Source organism: Lampris incognitus, chromosome 18, assembly GCF_029633865.1.
Source record: "Lampris incognitus isolate fLamInc1 chromosome 18, fLamInc1.hap2, whole genome shotgun sequence".
Classification (NCBI taxonomy): Eukaryota; Metazoa; Chordata; class Actinopteri; order Lampriformes; family Lampridae; genus Lampris; species Lampris incognitus.
This window is the reverse complement of record NC_079228.1, coordinates 20,055,758-20,067,809: the sequence shown is the minus strand read 5'-3', so window position 1 is coordinate 20,067,809 and position 12,052 is coordinate 20,055,758. Positions and strand designations below refer to the sequence as shown.

General features: G+C 46.0%; 2 protein-coding genes across 2 annotated transcripts; both read right to left on the bottom strand.

Moving 5' to 3' along the window:
• Positions 1 to 27: 27 nt before the first annotated feature.
• Positions 28 to 2,934, bottom strand: LOC130128966 (peptidyl-prolyl cis-trans isomerase FKBP14-like). The gene is made up of 4 exons (XM_056298750.1): positions 2,654 to 2,934; positions 2,099 to 2,250; positions 1,370 to 1,497; positions 28 to 1,052 (listed from the first exon to the last, which is right to left on the bottom strand). Exons 1-4 carry the CDS (start codon positions 2,845 to 2,847, stop codon positions 894 to 896), a joined length of 633 nt encoding a protein of 210 aa, XP_056154725.1. The 5' UTR covers positions 2,848 to 2,934; the 3' UTR covers positions 28 to 893.
• Positions 2,935 to 3,994: 1,060 nt separating this feature from the next.
• Positions 3,995 to 11,539, bottom strand: wu:fc38h03 (acetylcholinesterase collagenic tail peptide). The gene is made up of 18 exons (XM_056298861.1): positions 11,459 to 11,539; positions 10,601 to 10,727; positions 10,253 to 10,362; positions 10,021 to 10,143; positions 9,732 to 9,776; positions 9,570 to 9,596; positions 8,630 to 8,701; positions 7,769 to 7,831; positions 7,603 to 7,629; positions 7,455 to 7,499; positions 6,632 to 6,667; positions 6,474 to 6,554; positions 5,574 to 5,670; positions 5,314 to 5,453; positions 5,034 to 5,153; positions 4,734 to 4,863; positions 4,168 to 4,270; positions 3,995 to 4,064 (listed from the first exon to the last, which is right to left on the bottom strand). The coding sequence occupies exons 2-18, from the start codon at positions 10,701 to 10,703 to the stop codon at positions 3,995 to 3,997; spliced, it is 1,392 nt and encodes a 463-aa protein (XP_056154836.1). The 5' UTR covers positions 10,704 to 10,727; positions 11,459 to 11,539.
• Between the last annotated feature and the right edge of the window lie 513 nt (positions 11,540 to 12,052).

Sequence of the window (12,052 nt, the reverse complement as noted above, 5' to 3'; positions counted from 1 at the left end):
ACACATATATATATATATATATATATATATATATATATATATATATATATATATATATATATATATCCATCCATTATCCAAACCGCTTATCCTGCTCTCAGGGTGGTGGGGATGCTGTAGCCTATCTCAGCAGTCATTGGGCGGCAGGTGGGGAGACACCCTGGACAGGCCACCAGACCGTCACAGGGCCAACACACACACACACATTCACACCTAGGGACGATTTAGTACGGCCAATTCACCTGACCTACATGTCTTTGGACTGTGGGAGGAAAACTAAGCGCCCGGAGGAAACCCACGCAGAGAACATGTAAACTCCACACAGAGGACGACCCGGGATGACCCCCAAGGTTGGATTACCCCGAGGCTCGAACCCAGGACCTTCTTGGTGTGAGGCGACCGCACATCCATGATGGTTTTCCAAAGATGAAGGTACATTATCTAGTTAAGGATACTTGCATGGGCTAGATATTAAGCCCTACTACGTGGGATGCAGGAATGAGTGGAGACAGGATTAAGTAATATGAGTTGGGTCTAATTTTCCTAAGATGTGCTAGAAGAGGTTTACAAAAATTAAAATCAAAGTTGAGTTGACAGTGGGTCTTGGATGGAGTGAATCTGTTTGAATGACTATTTATGATCTCCCATAGTGGTGGGCAGACTAAAAAATGAAGCTGCCCGACTGAAATATAATGCTTACAAATAAATAAACCAAAAGGCTTTCGAGCGCTCACAATATATCTGCAAACAGGGAGGTTGCAAATAAAAACAGTGTTTGTAAAAAAACTAACACATTTAATGAAACATTAACACCCAACACTTAATGCATTTCCACAGCAGAGGGGTGAAAAACAGGGGAACGACAATTATTCATCCTAGGACAGGGTAGCAGTTCAAAGTTCGTCATGTTTGTATGTAAACTCTCTGGAGGATATGAAGCCATCTTTGTTCTCGTCCTCTTTAGTGAATATATCCTCAACCATGTTCTCATGGTGAGTGTCATTGGGAGGGTAGCCGTGACGCTCAAACTCCTTTCTAAGGTATTCTTTCACCTGGTGTACAACGAGAAAGAGAGAGAGAGAGAGAGAGAGAGAGAGAGAGAGAGAGAGAGAGAGAGATGATGCTGTTAAACTAAGATTTTGTGAGAGACTCGAGAAAGAGACATTCAAAAGCGAGAGGGAGAGAGTGATTGAAACAGAAATCATTCCAAGTTTCATTTCATTTTGAATGAAAGGGAATAACACTGAGGAAGCTGCAAAGTGTGTGTGTCTGTGTGTGTCTGTTGTGTGCACACCAGTTAACATAGCGCACAAAGACCAATAGTAAAACTAAATAAAATTCATGAAAACACAGTTGTACTCATCCCCACCTCTTGCTTGGAGAGCTTCCAGTCATCGTTGAGGTCCATCTCCTGGAAAGACTCATGTGACCTGGGGCCATTGCGGATCTCCATCACCTCAATCATGAAAGTCAAGGTGCTCTCCGGCGGGATCTTACCTGACCGTAGACAACATTACTGAGCAAAGGTCAATGTAAAAGGAGACTGGCTAACACCTGAGGTATCAATGTACCTTTATCCACTGCTCAGTTCTCAAGTCCGCTTTGCTTGGTTAGTTCTGCACCAGTCCCACCCAATCACCATCAGTAGATGTGATCGTATAATTAGATATATCAGACATTAATTGAAAATAAGCTGAACATGTATGCTGTCAAAAAGCCCACCTACACTGTATCAAGTCATTCAGGTTATTTCAAATTGTTATTTGTGTTAGGGAAATGATAACTAAGGCCTAGTATGGCAAGATGTGAAACGATTTGGAGTCGTGCTTACCAGGGAATACTACTGCATTGCTTTTTTTTTCACATGCTCCATGCTGCGAAAAGGTCGACTGATATTAGTGGACTACGTGAAATGCTCATTCAGGGTTGGCCGTGCTAGCTGCCATTCAAAACAAGACAGGGTTTAATCAGTGCAAGATTAGATGCAGTCATGTGTAATATGAAAAGCATTACACATTTGAAACAATGGAGGTACTTCTTAATAAGCCGAGCAAATGATATCGTTTAAAGAAATGTGCATACGTATGCATGGACCTACCTCTCCCCTCCTTCCCATAGGCCAAGGCTGGAGGTACGACGAGTCGTCTCTTCTCCCCTGTACACATGTCCTGCAGGCCTTTATCCCAACCTTTGATAACTTCTCTGATGCCCAGAGTGAACCATACGGGCTGCTTGTCACCATGGATCCGACTGTGGAATAACAGACATTTTTTTTGGCAAAGTACAGATTTACAGAACTCCAAAGAGTCGTCATCTACCTTTCCTGTGCATCACACTGTTGCCACATTTCACCCTACTTGTCGAGCTGTCCTATTGCGCATGCGCATATTGGCGTTACTTAACAATTGCGCTACGTGGAGTCATTTTAAAAAGGTAAGAGATCTCCAGTGCTGGTTCCGTCAATACGTACTACCAATCGAGATGTGCTACTTAGCAGTTATGCGCATGGTGGCGAAGTTAGGGTTGGACACTACTACTGATTTGCACTACAGTAGTATTTTTCGACAAGGCAGCTATAAATCGTCAGACCACCGGAACACAAGTTGTTTAAATCTGACAGCCTAGCCCTCTTGTCACACATCAACCAACTTACCTCGAGTGGAACAGTGTGCCATTCTGCAAATATCCCTCATGATGCACCAACATAATGTCTCCATATTTCGACTTGCGATGACAGAGGAAAGGCTTTTGCAAAACCTCTATTTGTACTTCAGCTTCAGGCAGTTTCCCCCCGCTGACGAAAACCAGGACCGACGAACAAAACCAGCTTAGCACAGTCAGCAGCATCCTGCAAGGAAAACTCTTGCTGGTTTAATTTACCAATACTTGCCACAAAGTTGGGACACTGTGCGCCAACTTGTACAGACAAGCGTGCAGCTGGCGCTCTACGTGGCAGTGACGTCACTAACGGAGGTTGTTGCAGGAAGTTTTCGTGTAATTGGTCGAAATTTTTTCATATTTCTCCGCCTCTTGGCACGCCTCTTTCAAGATCCACTGAATGGAGAATAAAAGAGGAATTCTTCAGTGTAATTTTTTATTTAAATCGATTTCTCAACGTTTTATGCCATTTTACCACCATACAGATAGACATAAATGAATCAACATTTGTAAGGAGGTTTTGGTGTCATTTTGATAGAGGGAAATACAACTTTTTTTTTCCATGCATCTGCTATATTCATGTATGCTTCTTTTTGTGGCTATTGTTATGCGTGTAACATTAATTTTACAGTTACTGTAGCTTCGACATTCACTCCAGTGGGTCGATAGGTCCACACAGTTGGCTACTACAGTTGGAGCACAGCTTAAAAGCCAAAACCAATTACATATAATTGAAAGCAATCTGTTACACAACCAAACACATTCACATGCAATAACACAGCATTGCAGGCGCTACATGTTTCGTAATAAATTTCTCTGAAATATAAACACTTATATACCCCTGACTTGGATACTAAATAACATGATTCTTATTATCATCTCTTCTCTGAAAGTGCCAACTTGGAAAATCTTTTTTTCACTACAGGAGTTTCAAAGAGCACAGCTTATTTCTGCAATAACAGTCAGGAAGTCATTGACATTACAACTACATTACTGTATAAGATACAATCATAGTCCAAACATATTGCCCATGGCTGACAGAGTCCATAACAGTGCTTCAGTCGATTGTATGACAGTGACATGGAACTATTTCCTGAGACCACTGAAGGAGTTAAAACTTCATAGAGGTCAGTCATTTCAAAGTTGACTCCCGGGGCTGTTTTGTAGCTCTGAGCACAAGAGCTTCCCTCGAGCATTTTCTCAGTCTGCTGGTTACCTTTCTGGGTGACACATCACAAAAAGCTGAAGTGTGAACCCCAAAAGCAGAAAGAAGATTTTGGAAATGCAGCTAGTGTAGCTGCCATTGCTTCTTTTTCTGTTGTTGTGGTTGTTGTTCTCAGGTGAAATACTTGCAGTCGGTGGAGTCAATAATGCAAGACTCGGTGCATCTAAGCTGCCCAAAGGATCTGCGGAGGACACGCGCAACATTGACATTATACATGAGTAATAGCCCTTGTGTTCATTTGCATGTGTGTGCACACCATGGGCATTTGATATCGGTGAACATACCCAGGAAGATAGGACTTGCAAGTCTGGAAACCAAAGTCCTTTCCGTCACACTCCTCCATGCCCTCATGTCGATAGCCGTCTCCACAGTATGCCCATTTACAGTCTGAAGGGAGGGTGGGAAAGAGAGAAAAAGAGCAGAAGGCTAGCGGTAAGAGTATGTAAGGGATAAATGGAGCAGTGGAGAGGGAGGAAGAAAGACCTTGCTAATTGGTTTGGCACATCTGTGTGTTATGCTGATGCCAATACAGCATTTTTCTGCTAATTGAATTGAATCGAGGAGTTGAGGGGTGAGACAGGTCGACAGAAAGAGAGGGTGATTAATGAGCCATGCTAAGTGTCTCACTATGCTTACTTTAGTTTACCCTTTGCCATGAGAGAACAGGATCTAGATGGACATACAGAGAAGGTTGAAGCATGGAAAATTGCGGGCGAGCTCTGCAGGGAATCTTGGAAGCAAACGTGAGAGACGGCATGTTATGTGTGTGTGAGTGTGTTTGTTTGCATGCATGCGCGTCTGTGTATTTGTGCAAGTATGCCAGTGAGCAAGAGAGACATGTGTAACTCACTGAGGCACGCATCTGTAACAATCTTGTTGCCATCATCACACTCCTCTCCATTCTGGGCCTGAACTTTCCCATCCCCACAAACACCCAGTCTCTCCAGAACCTTCTCTGTTGACTGGTACGGCTGGAATGGCTTGATAAGACACAGTGGAAAAAGTAAACCAGTGCTGACTTCAAACTTTAGCAACTTAGAAATCTTGCTGTTTGGCACTAGGTCCTGGGATTATTTGAAAAAGCTGTGGCGTTTACCTGTACAGGAAACAGGCTTGCAAAAAAAGTGCCTTATACAAGCGGTTCCTATACCTGTATTGGCTTCCATCCATCTTTATCTTTGAAGTAGAGGGACCTCTGGTCTTTTCGAAATGCTATAGCGTTTTCTATCTGTATGTGGTCCAACTCCTCCCCATTGTTTACCACAAATATCTACACGCACACACACACACACACACACACACACACGCCACAAGTATGTAGATGACAGCCCGGTATTATGACTCATGGGTAGAGCCAATATTATGAGTAAAGTAAGCAGGTGTTATTTTTTTAAGTGACTGTTCATCGTTTTGTCTGAATGTGTTCTCACTGCGGGGACTCTGTTGAAGTTCCCCCGCTGGCTGTATCTTCCAAAAGGGGTGCTGCTCGCTCCAAGAGGTGGGTCACACTGACAGCGGCCTGGGGCACCCGCGGGACCCTTCTCTCCCTTCTCTCCTACCAGATAGAGACCTGCACAAAACATAATGTGTGTGTGAGTGGGAGGGTAGGTAACACACAGTTAAGGTATAACGAAAATATTTGTGTATGTGTGCGCACATATGTGTGTGTCCGTGCACAATTTTGTGTTACCTGAAGCTGGTTGACCAGGGGGCCCAGGGTGACCAATGGGACCTGGGGGTCCACTGGGGCCCATGGTCCCTGGTGCTCCACTTTGGCCTTTCATACCCTGCACAAAACCAGACAGCATTGAATTATTACAAAACACACACATGCACGTACGTATGTGCACACGAGCACACACATACACGCAGGCACACACACACACACAGACGCAATGACTCACACGTGTACACACAAACAAATTCCCACAGTAGGTGACCTACATGGCAATGCCACTTGTGCATAGCTGTAATAATCTAGACCATGGAAAAGGGTACGTGTGTGTATAGGTGCATGCACAAGTCTAAGTATATGTGTGTGTGAGAAACATAAACAGAGCGAGAGAGAGAGAATATACCATGGAAAAATAGATAGATAGGAAGGGCGGTCGGCAGATAGATAGAAAGAGAAAGCGAGAGAGAGAGAGAGGGTGAGTATGTGTGTATTTCCTAATACTGCAATGCTGCTTGAGCATACATGTATATTTAGATCTACAAGCATGAAGTTCTACAAGGCCGAAGATTATATGGCCTTCTGTATGCGGAAGTCTATACTTAGAGGTGGAATTAAGGCCCGAGTGACTGAATTAGCCAGCGAGAGGACATACCTGTAAGTTAACAGTATGAGTAGTACGGGAAAGTCAGTGTGACCCAGGGTTAAGTGAAGCTGTTGTGGAAAAGTGAGCCATGTCTGGACGTGTGTGTGTGTGAAATGTGTGTGAAATCTGATGCCATTATAAATAAAAAAATAATCTATATATAAATACATAAATCCAAACACCCTGTGCACTTGTGTGACATTCCTTCTTTCCTTAACCTATCCCGCGCTTCCCTAAATCCCCACCCTCCCTCTCTATCCCCACCTCTTCACCTGTTTTCCTCTCTTTCCTGGGCGTCCAGTGGGCCCTCTTTTGCCCGGTACCCCTGGCTCTCCACTTGGTCCCATCTCACCCTGAGAGTGGAGGCAAGTTAAGAATTACTGTAATGAATTGCAATTTTAGGGTTTAATCAATATTTCGTTATATTCACCTTCTGTCCCAGCACCCCAGGCAAACCAATGGACCCCTAAAAAGAGAGACACAGGAAAAGAAAATCATTGTCTGTGTCATTAATTTTTTCCAGCAAAAGGCTCAAACTGGGTAAATTTTCTGTTATTCAAGTACCTAGTAGATTTTTTTTATCCCCCCCCCTTTTCTCCCAATTGTAACTGGCCAATTACTACACTCTTCCGAGCCATCCAGGTCACTGCTCCACCCCCTCTGCCAATCCAGGGAGGGCTGCAGACTACCACATGCCTCCTCCGATACACGTGGAGTCGCCAGCTGCTTCTTTTCACCTGACAGTGAGGAGTATCGCCAGGGGGACATAGCACATGGGAGGATCACGCTATTCCCCCCAGTTCCCCCTCCCCCTGAACAGGCGCCCTGACTGACCAGAGGAAGCGCTAGTGCAGCGACCAGGACACATACCCACATCCGGCTTCCCACCGGATACGGCTGCCCGACCAAGCTGGAGGTAACACGGGGATTCGAACAAGCGATCCCCTTGTTGGGCTCCCATACCTAAGGCCTTTTTAACGTGGATACTTCCATGGCTCTGACCAATATCTAAACAACTGATGTCGAGATTTTCACGGCTTTGCCTACTTAGCAGGCCCTTGGGAACCTAGCATTGTGAAATTACAGAAAGAGCAACCCTAACTAATCTGTTGATCATCTGATGCAAAACTTCTCCAAAAAAATTTCAGAAATTATATCAACATTTTTCTGCTTCTGCGGTGGACTGGCAACCTGTGCAACATACACAACCCTAAACTGGATTAAAGAATGAATAAATGAATTTCTCTCCTGACCTTATCACCCTTCAATCCTATGACTCCAGGGTCACCTCGAGACCCCTTCCAAGAAGAACAGAGAAAAGAGAAAGATAGCAAATTAAGGTCAAAAGACAGGTTACTGACATACTTAAGAACTACGGAGAACAGATAAATCTGGGTGTACCTTCTCTCCTTTGTACCCTGGCAGACCCTGCAGAAAGGATTATAACAAAAGATAAGACACTAGCAAATCCCTCCGTACAGTGCATGTGCAGACCATACACAATTTCAGCCATCTTCTCCACATAGGTAACTTGTGTATAATATTTGTTAAGGTGTCTCATTCCAACCTTTGTCCCTGGTGGTCCCCTCAGTCCTGGCAATCCCATCAGCCCTTGGTCCCCTTTCTCTCCCTGAACAGAAAAAATTAACATCAAATTGCTGACACTAAGTCAGCCACCAAATGCATAGATCTGCAAGTTGGACCCCGTCCAAACAGAAGCAACTTGAAGGGCACATTTTATCACTTAACGGAAAAGCATTACTTCACTTAATGACGTAACTATAAGTTTTGTTTGGTGCTTAGTTTCTTCACTTTTGAGATAAACACCAAGTGTTGTTAATATCATTAAGATTTTTTTTTTGAAAATGTTTCCCTCCCCCCTTTTCTCCCCAATTGTATCTGGCTAATTACCCCACTCTTCCAAGGCATCCCAGTCGCTGCTCCACCCCCTCTGCTGATCCGGGAAGGGCTGCAGACTACCACATCCTCCTCCGATACATGTGGAGTCGCCAGCCACTTCTTTTCACCTGACAGTGAGGAGTTTCGCCAGGGGGACGTAGCGCGTGGGAGGATCACGCTATTCCCCCCAGTTATCCCTCCTCCCTGAACAGGCACCCCGACTGACCAGAGGAGGCGCTAGTGCAGCGACCAGGATCCATACCCATATCCGGCTTCCCACCCGCAGACACGGCCAATTGTGTCTGTAGGGATGCCTGACCAAGCCAGAGGTAACACGGGGATTCGAATTGGCGATCCCCGTGTTGGTAGGCAACGGAATGGACTGCCACACTACCCGGATGCCCCCCATTAAGGCATTCTTAAGATCATTAAGATACAGAGGTCCTTAACTGATGCAGACTGTACCATATTTAATCAGTTCAGGACATCCATTGTTTGAGCCATCTTGTAGAAATGTCAGGAGACTCACTTTGACTCCCTCTGGACCGTGCCATCCCTGTAGTCCCTGTTTCCCCGGTAGGCCTGGCGCTCCTGTGCGTCCCTACCATAGCAAAGCACAAAAGTCAGTCAGAAGAGCGCTCAGTTCAAAGTGATACAATATCAATGTCTCTCCCCTTATTTGACATGTTTGAAGACATGGCTGAAAACAGATGAGATGAGAACAGGTTCTTCAGAGGACAGGAATGAGAACTCAGCTGATCTTGTTCCATTGTCATTTCCTTCCTCTCAAATGCAAGGGGCTGTATAGATATTATGCAATAACTGTGCATCTCTGCGACACCTGCGCTAGTGTCCCCTCGAGCTAGCACCCCCGGAGCGTGCTCTCGTTTAGCTGTGCGCTATGAAAACAGCAGCAAGCAGAGACACTGAGGGCCTGCCACCGTGTGATTCATCACCATGATTTATCGCAGAGAGCAGAGGCACTTAGTGAGATTAGAGCGCAGGAGCACAGCAGTGGATTGCCTGGATCAGCAGGACTGAACTCCACAGTGCAGGGACCAGTGGAGTTAGGCCAAGAAAAAGTGAGGCGAGAGGAGAGAAGGGGATAGGGGACGAGCGAGAGGGTGATGGGAAACAGCCGGATAGGTGGTCGAGTTTTACTAGGTGGTCAGGTATGGTAGTAGTGGTAGATGGAGGGGTATGGTTGATAACAATCGACAAACAGCATGAAAGAGATCTGCGACGAACAGATTGAAATGAGAGAGCAAGAGAGAGAGAGAGAGCGAGCGAGAGAGAGAGTGACAGAGAGTGACAGAGTAATGGGGCAAGTGAGTGCGAGAGAGGAAGAGACTGAATTCAGATCTCATTACATCAAGGACATACTTGACAGAGCATTGGAAGGGGGGACAGTGAAAAGGGATCAACGAGGAAACATGGCGAGGAGGAGGAGGAGGGAAGGAGAACCTCACCTTCAACCCAGGACGTCCAATTTCTCCCTGGAGGACAAATCAGTGGAGAGGAGGCCTAACACTCATTAAAGCAGACACAGACAAGGACACACACATGTTTCTCACAGCAAATAACATTAGATGTACAATACAAGGCAGGTGCCAGAGTACACACACACAAACCTTCTCCCCCTTTGGTCCTCTTATGCCGGGCAATCCGCTATGACCCTGAAAGACGAGACAACATTTAGAAACAGCTCACGTCACCTCCGAGCACTGTACATCTATCAATCAATACTAAAATGGCAATTTCTTTTCCCTCCCATGCTTGCATATTCCCATTCACCTGGATTTAAGTGGTTTCGAGCCTGCTGATAAAGTGTGATGTTAGTCAGAGCGGAGGGTGTTGCAGCTGGTGTTTTATACCTGAGCTTTACTCTGCATGGTATTTTGTTCAGAGGTGGCACCTTACCTCTGGGCCACGTGGTCCGGGAGGTCCAGGAGGTCCAGAGGCACATACCGGTACCACCTGTTTAGGTCTTCGCTCCTCCTCTTCTTCTCCGTCAATGCCTGGGGTTAATATGCCACTGTCATCCTTCAAACACACACACATGCACACGCACGGACACACCAAAGCTCAGAGTAAGAACCAGAGTGATGGGAAGTACTGTATGTCTCGACCCAGTGTGTGTATGAACACCTACAGTGTTTTTCCGCTTCCAGAGTTGTGGAGGTGGAGGGAACAATGGGGGTGGAGGTGGAGACATGAGACAACAGGGGTCAAACCTAATCGGCTTATCCAGCAACCTGAGGACTGACAGGAAAAAAACAAACAAACTGTGCATCACTGACAGTCTATCATGATAAATCATGGTGGTCACAGGTGTCTGTCCATGCAACTTGTGTTCTTTACATTATGCATTAGTTTCTCTCTCAGACTGTGCACAACATGCACATACCCCCCCACACACACATGCACATACCCCCCCCCCCCCCACACACACACACAACATACCGACACAGCACCTAAAAAACAGCTGCATATAGCCTACCTGAGCGAGCTGAGAGGATGTCATCCGTGTGAGAATGATGGGAAAAAGACCATGCAGAGAGCAATAGACTGTGGAGGAGCACTGCGGTCCTGAACGGTTCCATTCTGCCAGTTTACTCGGTTTGTTTCTGAAACAGACAGTGCAAACTGTACAACACGCCAAACTCTCTCTCCCTGTTGCTGCCTGCGCTCCCTGTGGTTGCTGGTGTAGCTGTCACTCATCTATTCCCTCTTGACGGTGTCACTCCGATTTCTTTTCATGCCCCCCCTCCCTCTCTCTCTCCCTCCCTCCCTCCCTCTCTCTCCCGTTAGGAGGACGGCATAAATTTAGCCAGCTCTGCACGCTACGCACTGCAGCAGATGCGAGCCACCGCTGTAATTCCAGCCGTGCTCCTACACCCTCTCAGCTGTGCCCATGTGCCAGAATTAGATGGGGTTTCTTTTACAAACAGGAGTCAAAACAACATAGCGAATGATAACATCCGGAATAAGTTCATTTGCGCGACCATTACCTGACATTGGCTCAGCGTAAACTGTATGCCTTTATGGAACCACGGTACGATCTATATACCCCCGAATGGCCATGCATCCACGGGGTTGCCTGGGCTGGTGTAAAGCATGGCACTCCGAGTTCAGTAACACATTCTAGACCAAGTCATACACACCAATACCGTCTTTAACCACGTACGCTTTGCGCCTTTGCGTGCTTTCATCGCTTTCCCATGTCCCCGTCCTCCCTCTGGACAGATGGGAGAGACCTGCCCTGATTCCGTTCTCTGATGAGTGCGGATTAGTGAATGCACAGCGTGTTCCGCGATCGATCGATCGATCGGTCGGTCATTGATACGCGCCATCTTACCTTTCAACTGAAATTCCCCCGCCGTCGCTTGCACTAATCTATCGCGCTGCACGACACCTTAACGCGGTGCGCCGCCCACCAGGCCGTTACACCAACTGCGGCTCCTCCGCCACCTCCTAGGCTGCATCTGGACTCGTAAATCAATAGAATCCACTAATAGATCCGTTTCTTTCTTCCCTGGTCCAAATAAATAAACAAATAAATAAAAATATATGCAGCTCTGTAGGGTGGTGGACCTTTCTTTGTGGCGTTCCAGTGCTCGGTAATGGTTTTTGAATGGAGCCAATCCTGCAGAATTGGCAGATTTTCCGGCCTCCTCTCCGTAGGATCGCTATTTTTTTTTGTTATGCAATCTACGTGCGGGATGTTTCGTGTAAATACGTTCGAACATGTGTGTTGACATTGGCGTATGTCAGGTATCGACTGGTTTGACGCGTCCTCGATTTCATAGCGGTTTGTGTTATTGCTCTGTTGTGCAGTGCCATGCTGCCCTCTGTCGAACATTTTAGTTGGTGCACCAGGGAAATAATTTCCGATTTGCTCCAAATGTTTCCCTTCTTTTCACGTAATTTCAGTCTATCTTGTATTCAATAT